The sequence below is a fragment of the Zalophus californianus genome, chromosome 3 (genome assembly GCF_009762305.2).
Source record: "Zalophus californianus isolate mZalCal1 chromosome 3, mZalCal1.pri.v2, whole genome shotgun sequence".
NCBI lineage: Eukaryota > Metazoa > Chordata > Mammalia > Carnivora > Otariidae > Zalophus > Zalophus californianus.
This window is the reverse complement of record NC_045597.1, coordinates 86,909,117-86,921,256: the sequence shown is the minus strand read 5'-3', so window position 1 is coordinate 86,921,256 and position 12,140 is coordinate 86,909,117. Positions and strand designations below refer to the sequence as shown.

The 12,140-nt window shown below is 46.7% G+C and overlaps 1 protein-coding gene and 1 long non-coding RNA gene across 2 annotated transcripts in view; one reads left to right on the top strand and one right to left on the bottom strand.

The window, feature by feature from the left end:
• Positions 1–954: 954 nt before the first annotated feature.
• Positions 955–4,696, bottom strand: LOC118356866. Its single transcript, XR_004819997.1, has 2 exons — positions 4,471–4,696; positions 955–3,803 (listed from the first exon to the last, which is right to left on the bottom strand). It is a non-coding gene; the product is annotated as an uncharacterized LOC118356866 (long non-coding RNA).
• GYPC (glycophorin C (Gerbich blood group)) overlaps positions 3,797–12,140 on the top strand; it is a 43,018-nt gene continuing 34,674 nt past the window's right edge. Inside the window, exon 1 of the mRNA XM_027591467.1 lies at positions 3,797–4,183. Within this exon, the coding sequence (XP_027447268.1) occupies positions 4,147–4,183 (37 nt within the window). The 5' untranslated portion in view covers positions 3,797–4,146. The remainder of the gene's footprint in view (positions 4,184–12,140) is intronic.

Sequence of the window (12,140 nt, the reverse complement as noted above, 5' to 3'; positions counted from 1 at the left end):
ACATACCCCAAATCCCTCCCTTCTTTTAGCCAAAGAGAATAAAAGCCTTCAAACCTTCTCATTTATGGTTTCTTCTCAGAAAGATCTCTGTGCCTCTGGGAAAGGGGAGAGGCTCCTGGAGTCTGCTGTCACTGATCTCTCTGTGCTTCTCTGGACCCCCCCCTCCCCATTCCCACCCCATGTTCCTCATTACTCACAGCTTGTGGAAGCCTTAACCAACCAAACCCCTGCTTCCTCTCTCCTCTCCTCTTAAAATATGCAGAGCCACAGTTCAGTTTTCTTAAAAGCTTCCAACTTGCCAATCAGTTAAGTTAAGCCAAGTTTCTGTGCTAATGGAAAAGAACCAGAAAAGGGGCCAAGGAGAAAATATTTGCAATACATATGAAAAGGTTTTGTTGTCTTTTGTGTATAAAGAGCTGAAATAAATCAATAAGAAAAACATTAACCACCCTTCTGAATGAGAAAAAACACGAACAAAATATTCACCCAAAAGAACATGCAATTTCTAAATAAGCATGTAAAAGTATTTTCAGTCCCACTAGTAATCAAGAAAATGCAGTCAAATAATTACATATTTCTCATCTACAGAATTATCAATATTTAAAATCTAATGCTTGATCCTGGCAAGAGGCTCTGAAATGAACACTCAGCCACAACTCATGAATGTATCGAAAGCTTGAAACATAGTCTTGTAACCTTTGATCCAGTTGTTCCATTACTGGGATACAAGCTAAGGAAAAAATATGAAAGGCAGGGCCAGGGTGGCTGGTTGGCTCAGTAGGTTAAGCATCTGCTTTCCGCTCAGGTCATGATCCCAGGGTCTTGGGATCAAGCCCTGTGTCAGTCAGGGAGTCTGCTTCTCCCTCTCCTTTGCTCACGCTCTCTCTCGCTACCTCTGTCTCCCTCTCAAATAAATATATAAAATCTTTGGGGGAAAAATACAAAAGGCAGATATTTATGTTCATATGGTTTATCACAGCAAAGAAAAGGAAGCAACTTAGTAATTAAACAAATTAAAGAGCTTTGTACTTTTATATGGGAAAATGGTCATGGCATAATGTTTGGTAGTGAAAACTCAGCACTTAAAATCACATAATCAGTAACATCTCAGTAGTATAAAGCAAATGTCCACAAACGTGTAAGAGACTAGAAATAAATATACCTGAATGTGCTAGATATTATGAGCAATTGTTAGAGTTTGAGATTTTTTTTTAACCTCTCTGTTACTTTTTTTTTTTTAACACAAAGAACATCTATCACTTTGATACAGGGCCAAACTTTTAATTAGAAATTTTAAAGGACCCAAATAGAATCTGCCTGCCTCTATCTGTAAGAGCTCACAGACAGGGACTGCAGTAGGGCCCCTCCAAGAAGGAACCAGCACTGAGTGTGTGTTCGTTTGGGTGGGGATAAAGCAGGCAGGGATGCCCCTGCCATGGGCAAAGCCTGCTCTATATAGTTCTGGGAAGGAAGCAAAAATTCCCCTCTGGGACTCCATCACACCCTCTCACTCTGGAGGAGCTCAGCAGCTTACCCCAGCCACATCCTGCACATATTACTAAGGCTGCCAGAACTGAGTCCCAGTCCTGGTTGCACTACCTCAGACAAATTCTTATCACTGCTCCCAACCTCCGTTTTCTCACTTTTAAAATGGGCCCTTTGCAATATCCTCTTTGATGGTATTTATGAGAATTAAATAAGATAACAGTTTTATTGTTATAAGATATAGCTGAGTTCTTGCTACTCCATTAATAAATATCCAGCACAGAAAGACACACTGTATTTCTGTGACCTAACATCAGACCTTTACCATATAATCGAATTTTTCATATAATTATCCTGCTTTCCTAAAATATTCCTCATTTCTTTAAAATTAGACACCTCCATGGTTAAATCTTTTAAAATATATCAAACATGTCCCTGCTAGCTAAATGACAACTCACCATTAAACATTATTTATCTTCTTTTCAGAATGGCCTGGGGTCCTTACTCTATGTGTGTCCATCGGGGGAAGGGGACCAATATCTTCAATAACTTAAACTTAATATCTTTAACTTATTTGCTGAGGAAGACATTGTATTGTCACATTATTTCTAAGATATTAGTCACGGCAACCTAACTTTGCAGATTGTTCCAGTTTCACAGATGAGAAAATTGAGACTCAGAGAAGTTAAATAAAATGCCGATGGTCAGCCCCATGGAAGGCAGTGAAGATTCAAACCCAGATGGAGTCCCAATGCCTTGGTTCCTTGCCAGCCTATGGTGCAATCACATCCTCCACCCATGGCTGGATCCAAGAAGCTTTAGTTGTGTAATAAATGCTACTTTGCTTTTGTATCTGACCTTATAGTTTGTGGAGCTTTCTACCTTTCTTTAGTTAGTTGTTTGGCTTCCTCCTTGTAAGGAATTCTTGTTACATTCTGGTGTTTTTAACCCGTCCTACCTTGGGAAATGACATAAGCAAATATTAAGGCCAGTTGGCTGTCAATGATCCTTCAGAAGTCTTCCCATAAGTGAGGTGCAATGATCTGGGGACCTGTTCTTTGGTTACCTATGGGCTCGTTTAGCTTCCTTCCAGCTCCCCAGCTGCATTTCAGATAATTGAAGTTGTTTAATTTATGAACTCTGAATACGGGGGATACTATTAGCCAACATGGACCTATATGTATTACAAAACAAAATGCCGAACTGTTGCTAGTTTCTAGTAAATGCCTGTTCTGTCCTACTGTTATTTTACAGACATTGCTTCTGTAAAACTCTGGAATGCAAGTGTTCTTGTCCCCATTTTCTAAGCGAAGAAATGGAGACTCAAAAGTTTCCACACATGGCCAACAGCGTTCTGTGAATAGTTCCCTTCACATCGACATGTATATGCCCAGCATGGGAGTTTCACTAAAGATTGATAAGCAGTGTGAGTTTCTTCATTAACTAAAGAGAATTATGAACACTTGCCCACTGTGTCAAACAGGCAGTCCTAATAATAATAATGCCTGGAGTTGGTCCAGCCCACACTGAATTGGTAAAGGTGTCTGCACTGCACACCTCCAGGGGGCAGCCTTACATTGTGTTCAACCTGGATGGAATTCCCAAGGGCACACACACTGTGCAGACATCTGGAATGGGGCCCCGGGACTGCAGCAGAGCAACCTTAATGGGAGAAGCCGGGAGGGTGTCACAGCAGTGCACCCTAGGACTGTCAAGTAAACAGTGAAAAGCCCCACAGGAAGGGCCAGCCATCAGACATGAGAAGTGCCAGGTTGTCTCTTGGGTCTGAGATTTAAAACAAGGGTGACATGGTCTCAAATTCCCCGCCCTTCTCTCTGGTGGGGAGAAGGGAGAGATAAAATGCAACCTATAACATAACATTCTTTCTGGGTGATGTAGGTAGACTCTAACTAACCAGAATGTCAAAATCTGCTTCAAGTTTTTAATTGCCTAAGTTAAGTGAAGCCTTTACAAACTCTGCAATGTCTGGAAACCTCAGACAGAAGTGATCCAAATAAATCACATGGCCTTTGTCCAAGCAATCCCTGTTTCTAAGAATCTTTTCCAAACATGAGCCCACGGACTGGGACTGCGCCCCTGAGGGGCCAGTCATGCAGGGACTTCCCAGGCCACCAATGCCCCTCAGCTCTGAGAGGCCATCCTGCTATGGAGTGGCAGAGCAGCCAGCCAAGATTCAAACGCAGGTCTGTCTCTGGTCCCCGGCCCTGACAGTGCTGGGCCAGGCCATCATATTCCATGTGGGAGTTTTTCAGTCCACACGCAGGGGAATTCTCCACCACAACCTCTGAGTCTGGTAGCTGCAGATGGAAACAGAAACGTAGTTAGAAAAATGTGATTCTTGCGCAGGAAAGTTGGAACAGAGAAGAGTTCAGATGTGGGCGGGTATGTGTGTTTAAAAAAAAAAAAAGAAAGAAAAAAGAAAAGGGTGGAAACCCCACCAGCCAAGTCTGCAGAAAAAAAATAAATGAAGTCTGCCTATCTCGGGCCAGAGCCCCTCCCCTCGGCCCGCGCCGGAGGAGCGTGACACAGGTGCCGCTTCCTCCCCGCGGCTGAGGGTCAGCAGCAGGCCGGCGCGACCCTCGCCCCCGCTCCGCTGCCCCCTCGGCCCCCGGTCCGGCCGGCGCCCCACACCCGTCGGCGATGAACAGCGTCAATGGCACGTCGCGGCCCCGCCTCGGTGAGTACCCGCAGCCCGCGGGGGTCCACCATCCGCGGGGTTCCTGGGTCCCCATGCCTGCCCGGGCCCACGGGGGCCAGGAGCTCGGGCTCAGCGGCGGGACCTCAGCCCGGGCCCCGCTGCGTCGCCGGGTCGTGGCCGGAGCCCCCGAGCCCGGCCCGGCTCTGCACCCCCGGGGCCTGGAGGGGCCGCCCGGCCACCGCCGCCAGCTCTCTACGTCTTTGTGCGGTGGCCGCCGAGTATCTGCCGCAGAAACTGTCCCCTAGACTAGTAAGTGAGGGACTTACTAGGAGGGAGGGGACGTCGCGCGCTGTTTGCTCGGCCGCCCAGGGCTCGGGGACGGGTTCCGAGTAAACTTCAGTAAATTCCGCCGTTGCCCTGACTCGCTCTCCCGGCCGCGGGGAGGGACACACACATGGCGGAGGCATAGGCTCAAGGCTTTGACCCTTTGGGCCGTTGTAATTCCTCTTTCTTTTTAAGACGGCACATGCTTTCCTGCTGACGGGAAATCGTATACCCTGAGCTTCTTTGTGAGGATGTTGGGAAACTTTGCCGGGCCTCCCCCGGCCCCTCCTCTGCCAGTGGGCTTTTGCAATAAAAAAAAAAAAAAAAAAAAAAAAAAACACTAAGATTTCCTTTTTAAAACAGTGAATGTTCATCCCTTCTATCCCCACCCTGGCTAGATCTGGTCATTAGAAACTGTCAGACGGGAGACATTCTGAGTCTATAGCGAAATCGTGTTAAGTAATTAATATAATAATAAGGGTACTGGAGACACCCACTCGTTTACAGGTCTTTAAAATCCAGGTGGTTGTGTGGCCTCAGCAGAGGAACTTAAGCATAGTGGACTGTGGCTAGGTGCCTGTGTGTGCAGAGCCACGCATGTGCCCGGGAGGGTGCTCAGCTAGTCTGGGATGCAGGAGGACAGGAGTCCTGGAGTGAGGGCCCCGCTGCCTGCTGTGGGATCAGCGGTGCCACCTATTAGCCAGGGGCCTGCGACAAGCTAGCCTCTCCCTTAGCGCCAGCTTCATCGTCTGCAAAATGGGAGTGATAGGGTATTTCTCTTTGGGCTGTGAGAATTAAGAGCTTGTAAATGGCTCAGCACAGAGATTGACACATACTAAGGGCTCAATAAATGTCAGGCATCTTTGTTTTCATTTTACACTAGACTGGGTCCGGAAGCTCATGTGCATGAGTGCTTGCATGTGAGTTTCTGTGAGTGTGTGAATCAGACACTAGTGAACGTAGAGGTGTGTGTCCGGGCCAGGGTTGAAGGGCAAAGCCACGGTAATCATTCCAGTACAGGCGCTGGGGAAGTACAGGCCTGCTGCCATTCCTGTCTGGAAAGGACAAGCTTGCTCACCAGGAGCCCTGCCCCTGCCCCCACTCTCGGGCAGTTCTCTAAGATTCAGGTTTCAGACCTTGACCAATGGCTGCAGACACTTCCCTTCCAGAGCTCAGAGGGATACAGCCCTCACTTGCATACCATTCTAGATTACCCTTAGGACTTGATTTATTGCAGGCTCTTTGCTGTAAGAGAACTCTGGGGCCCTCTTTCTTGCTGTTAACTCAGGCAGGATGTGTCTATATCCTGTCTCAGTTTACATCACTGCTTCTCAGAAGCAGAGGTTGGAATGGAGAGGACCCTCTCTTCCTGCCCCACCAGGCCTGCCCTACCCCTCTGGCCTCAACCAACTCCCATAAGCCCAAATGCCACAGGTACTGCAAATGAGTCATGTGCAGAAATCCACTGCCTTGCCCTTGGATGGAAGGGGTCAATGCTCAGTGAGGAGACGGTCAGGTTTGTCAACTTTATATAGATTTCACTGCCTCTGGCAGAAGACGAAAGGATTGCATTAAGTGCCAAATGAAATTCCATCTCAACCATTGCTCAACACCTCCAGATATCCAAGGCAGTAGGAGTCACATGGCATTGGCACCATCAGCAGCTGGACCTTTCCAAGGGTGACCATGGTTGGACAACTATTTCTGGGGACTTGCAGCGCACCCTGGGAAACAGAGGGCTATGGGATAAGAGGCATTCTGTGTTTGCAGTGGAAGCACATCAGCCCATCTACAATGAGAAGGAAGAGGCAGCTGGGGGAGGTTGGCAAGCCAAATCAGTTTCCCTCTTTGGATGGCAGATATACATACATATATCAAATGGCCTTCTGCGGCCCCAACCAAAGCGCCTTCCAGAGATTGTGAACAAAATGGGCCCAACAAGCACAAGCTAAAAACAAATTTGAACAATGAATCAAGAGTTAATAATAGGAAAGAGAAAAATACCATCCCACCTCGAGAGCAATTTATTGATTTATGAGAAGCCTACTAGAAGTATCATATGTATATACAATTACTTTTTGTTTTATAAAATGAAACTTGTTTTATATATCCTACTTCATCTTGCTTTTTTTCATAAGAATATATGCTGAATATTATAATTAATCATCACATGTAGACTAACCCATTCTTCTCAGGGCTACATGCATAGTATGAATTGTATGAATATATGAATGAATTGGTTATTTTATTTAACCAGTTCTTTCACCAATGGACATTTAGATTGTGGACAGTCTTTCTTTGATTTTTTTAAAACCAGACATGGTGCTGCCATTACAACCCGTTAAGTAGGGTTTATGTGATTACACATATATGTGTAAATATATGTGTTTATATATGATTAGGATAAATACACACACACACACATTTAATTTCTGGGACAAAGAGTGTGAACATTTAAAATGTTGGTAGGTACTAAAATATTGCCCTCTAAAAGGTTACATGAATTTCTAACACCCACCAGTAGCTAATGGAAGTCATTCTTTCCTCACACCCTCATTCATACTGGTCAGTTCACATCTTAGCAAATCTGATAAGTAAAACATGTTGTCACTTCTGAATGTGCCTCTGTAATTATAAGTGAGGTTGTGCATGGTTTCTGTTTGTTTGTTTTCTAAAGATTTTATTTATCTATTTATCTGAGAGAGAGAGAGCATGAGCAGCGGGAAGAATAGAGGGAGAGGGACAAGCAGACTCCACTCTGAGCCCAACATGGGGCTCAATCTCATGACCCTGAGATTGTGATCTGAGCCAAATCGAGAGTCGGACACTTAACTGACTGAGCCACCCAGTGCCCCCCCTTTTTTAAACATTTTATTATTTATTTATTTATTTATTTGAGAGAAAGAGGAGGTTGTGCATGTTTTCATACCTCCACAACATATTGTATTCCTTTTTCTGGGACGTACCTGTTCATGGCCTTTGCCCATTTCCTATGAGGTCCCCCACGCCCAGGGAAGGAGTTTATGAAGTGTCCTCTCTCTTATAGTGACTTGGAGGCAGAGCAGGACTTGAGCCCTGCAGTCAGAACTGTGGAGTCAGACCCGGGTTTGGTCCCACCTCCAACACTTGCAGGCTTTGAGGAGGTACACAATATGTCAAAGCCTCAGTTTTCTCATCTGAAAGTAGGAATAATAACAGCTACTTCCCAGGAGTCATGTGATGAACAAGAGAATAAGGGCTTGGCATCATGCCCAGGAATAGTGGTATCTGTGGCTGTTGTTGTTAACAGAATTTATCAAAGCAAACCTGGCCTGCGGGTGCTGCTAATCTCTAGAGTCTCCCTTACAGACAGCTGCTGTTTTTGCTTTTGGTACTATAGAAAGAATATCAATTACTATATGCCAAGCCCTTTAGTAGGGCCTTGCGTGGGTCACCTCTCCACAGCCTGGTCCCATGGGCATTTTCTTAACTGTTTTGCAGAGGAAACACTGGAGGCTCAGGGGAAGGCTTATCGCAGGGCTCCCAGGCACTGAGGGCACAGGGCTGTGGACATAGGCTATCAGACCCCAGAGCCAGCAGAGGCCAGCTGAGGGGTGCTTAGGGTGCATGTGGACAGGGCATTCTACCACCCAGCACCAAGGGGGCTGTGCCTGGGAAATTACACTGTAGCTTTGTACACAGAGGAACTGTGTGTGGCACAGATCTTCAGAACCTACCAACCACCCCACGGTTCCTCAGCTAGGCCTGAGTTCCGACCTCAGTGTACCACTGCCCACTGTTTGTGTTTGGGCCTGACCCACACCAGGCCAGCAGCTGCCCTTCATCATGCCTTCCACAGCCTGCTAAGGCTATCCCCTAGAGCCTTCTGTTATGGCCTTTCCTGATGCCCAGGACTGCTCTGCCTCTCCAGCTTCACCTCCAGTGCTCTCTGGGTACTCCTGCACACACATATGCATGCACACATACACACTCATGTTCACACTCACATACACACACTGCCTGCCTGCCTCACTCCTGCTCATCTCTTAAGGCCTGGGTCATTCCCCTGAAGCTCCCTGGGCCCTCCCTGAACACTAGAAAACCACCCACTGTGGCCCTGAGGACACTGCGGCCCCAACAAATTCCTGGGTTTGTCCCTTTCCTGGAAATCCTGACCTCCCAAGGGACTCCATAACCCCGCCTGCCCCCTCCTTGGGGTCTGGCACAGAGAGGTGAATGCTCCCAGGCCTGTGTCCATTCCACACGCTGGAAACACCTTTTAAAAATCATACACTCGGGCGCCTGGGTGGCTCAGATGGTTAAGCGTCTGCCTTCGGCTCAGGTCATGATCCCAGGGTCTTGGGATCAAGTCCCGCATCAGGCTCCCTGCTCCTTGGGAGCCTGCTTCTCCCTCTGCCTCTCTCTCTCTCTCTCTCTGTCTCTCATGAATAAATAAATAAAATCTAAAAAAAAATCCATATGAAATCAAATTTAAAAAAAAATCATATACTCAGTAGCTCCTAGTCCAGAATTTGGCATATACATAGAGGTCAGTGAATAATAAGTTAAAATGCACAGAAAGTCAAAACAAAACAAACTCTAAGACCAGGGCTGCTGGCCCCAGCACTCACCACCTCGCTCTTTCCCACTCCCGCACTGATTCTTATTTCAAATTCTCCCCAGACACCCCAACATCTTTGCCTAGGGTTTTCTTGGGATCTTCATGTAATCTGAACTTCTGAGGGAGTGCTCGCTCCTGCCCTTTGTTATTAGGCATTTTCATTTTTGTACATTCTTCCAGTACAAATAGTGTGCAAAATCGTAGCCATGGCATATGTGGACAAGTGTGGGTTTTCTTTCGTGACAGCAGGAGCCGAGCCCAAGACACTGGTTTCTATCACAGCCTGGGTGGGCTCGGCAGGGCCTTCGCATGACTCCCCCAGAGAATGTGCGGGTTTGTCACCAACCCACAGCCCTTGTTGCCCGGGCGACAGCAGCAGAGTAGGACTCATGGCCCACCTTCCTGGCACTGCGACCTGCCCTTTCTCCTGACCCCACATCTTCACCCCTTCTCATTAGTGACTCTGAGGCTGACTGAATTGCTGTGTGGACGACGCTGATAGTTAGAAACTCCAGGAGGAGCAGGTCATAGGGAACCCCCACAGCACTGTGAGATTTACCTCCTAGAGCTCAACCTGGTTCCCACAGTATTTATCAGGGGAAAATCCCCTCAAGCTTCCAGCAGGAGAAGGAAAAAGGATGTATCTTGAAATAGACCAGAGCACCTGTTCTGAACAAGGCCTGCCTCAGTGGAAGCTACCCTTGGACAACAGGGGGGTGAACCATGTGGGTCCACTTATACATGGATTTTTTTCAGTAAATACAGTACAGTGCTGTAAATGTATTTTCTCTTAAGATTTTCTTAATAACATTATCTTTGCTCTAGCATACTTCATTGTAAGGAAACAGTATATAATATATATAACATACAAAATATGTTAATGGACTGTTTATGTCTTTGGTAAGGCTTCTGGTCCACAGTAGGCTATTAGTTAAGTTTTGGGAAGAGTCACAAATTATACGTGGATTTTCAGCTGTTTGTGAGAGTAGGGGTGGTTAGCATCTCTAACCCCCTACATTGTTCAAGGTCAATTGCTGTTAACCTGAGCCTAATCTCTTGGGGTATTATCAGAACCTATCTCGCCTGGAGGAAGAGATTTACCCAACTTCAGCCCATCCTACCCATCCTGTCCCACATAAGGGGTGAAAAAAAGAATAGAAACACTCATGAAGTTCACAGTCCAGAGGCACAGGCTCACCGAAAGACAGAGACCTGCTCATAGGGCTAAGGGATGCCTCCTTTCCCCACCACCCCACCACCACATCACTGCAGTTCCTTTTACACACTACATCTTGTCTGTCAACAAAATTACAAGGCGCACTACAAGGCAAAAACTACAATTTGAAGAGACAGAGAGAGCAAGCATCAGAACCAGCTATGGCAGGGAATTACCAGACTGGAAATTTAAAACAACTACGATTAATAGCTCTTTATGAGACTTTATTTTATTCTCTCTTGTTTCTGCTTCTCTAGCAAAGTCCTTCTGTAGGTAAAGCCATACCTTCTTTCTCTTATTGCCAGAACGTTGTGGGTAACATACTATTTGGGGCTCACTGGAGAATACCCCAAAGTCCTTCCAGGTCCCTAAAGGGGAAGCTAGCCCTTCAGGGTATCCATGGGGGCAGACCCTGGGCAAGGCTACCAGGTCATCTCCTGCACCCTTCTCACCCTGATGGAGGCCTTTTACCTCCACTTCAAATGTGAAGCTCTGACTAGCACATCACTTGTAGAGAACACAGACAGCCAGAGCCCCTTGCTCCCCCTTCTCCTGCATACAATGCTCATTTTTAAGAGGGGTTTAAGCATGCAGCTGTCAGCCAACTCCAGGCCCCAGCACTGCCATTTCTCCCCCTTGGAAAAATTTTCTCCTGGAATGGAGAAGCTTCACATCTTAGCTGTGGGCACATATAATCTCACCCAAGTCTTAGAGTGAAGGACATTATGGTTTGCTAAATCAAAACCAGATAATGCAGTCCTGCCTGCCTGCCTTTTGTTTTGGGCCCCAGTCTGTGATTGCTGTATTCACCAGGCAGCAAAGTCTACTGACTGTGAAATGGTACTTTCTCTTGAGAGACTTACCAAACGCTAGAACCATGCACACCACCTTCAGCAAGCACAGGCTTCATGTTCAGGTTCCCCTTCCATATTTTTTAAAACCATTTAGCTCAAATTCACTTTGCACCAGTTTGCTAGTGATGAAGAGGTCAGACCACCAGCTTTACATTTCAAAGATTTGGGTGTGAGTCTGAACCCGTTCTGACCTGCCTATGGCCTTGAACGTGTTGCTGGGCCTCCTGCATCTCAGTTCATCCTCCAGGACAGGGCTGGCTTTGTCCTATGCAGTCACACAGGACCCCCACCCTTGGAGGGCCCCACATGCACTCTGTTAATGCTCTGCAATCACTGTCTTGAAATTCTTAATTTTTGTAAATGAGCCCCTGTTTTCATTTTGCACTAGGCCCCAATAAATTCTACAGCTAGTCTTGATCCATTAAATGGGGATAATAATCATTTCTACCTCAGGGGTTTGTTCTGAGGATTAAATGTATTATCCTAGATAAAATTCCTAGTATAGTACTTGGTACATGTTCATCTCTGCCACTTACTGAGTACTTGCATGTGTCCTAAGTGAATGCTGGCTCACTACCCCCTGCCCAGTCTCTGTCCCTATGTTTACTGAACATAGCACCCAAGGATGGGATGGCCAGTCTGCCCAAGTCTGCAATAGCTCTGGCAGGCTGCTCCCTTCTGAGCTGTGAGTGCCCCCCTAATACAGGGGCTCCTTGATGCTTCTATCAGAGGGAGTGCAGTTGGCAGGGGGGAGGCAGCCCAGAGAACGCACGCAGGCCACTGTGACCTCTCACACCAGCTGTGGCTCCAGCAAACTTCTTACCTCTACAAGTCAGTTTCCTTACATGGTACCTGGGGGGACTATCCTTGTTCCCTTAGCCTCATCTGAGCCCCAGCCTCGCCTGAACACTAGGAGCTCAGCTGTCTTGTTCTCCATGGGGAAGAGCAGGCTCTTTAAAAACACTGAATGAGTGAGTGAATGAATGAATGAATGAATGAGTG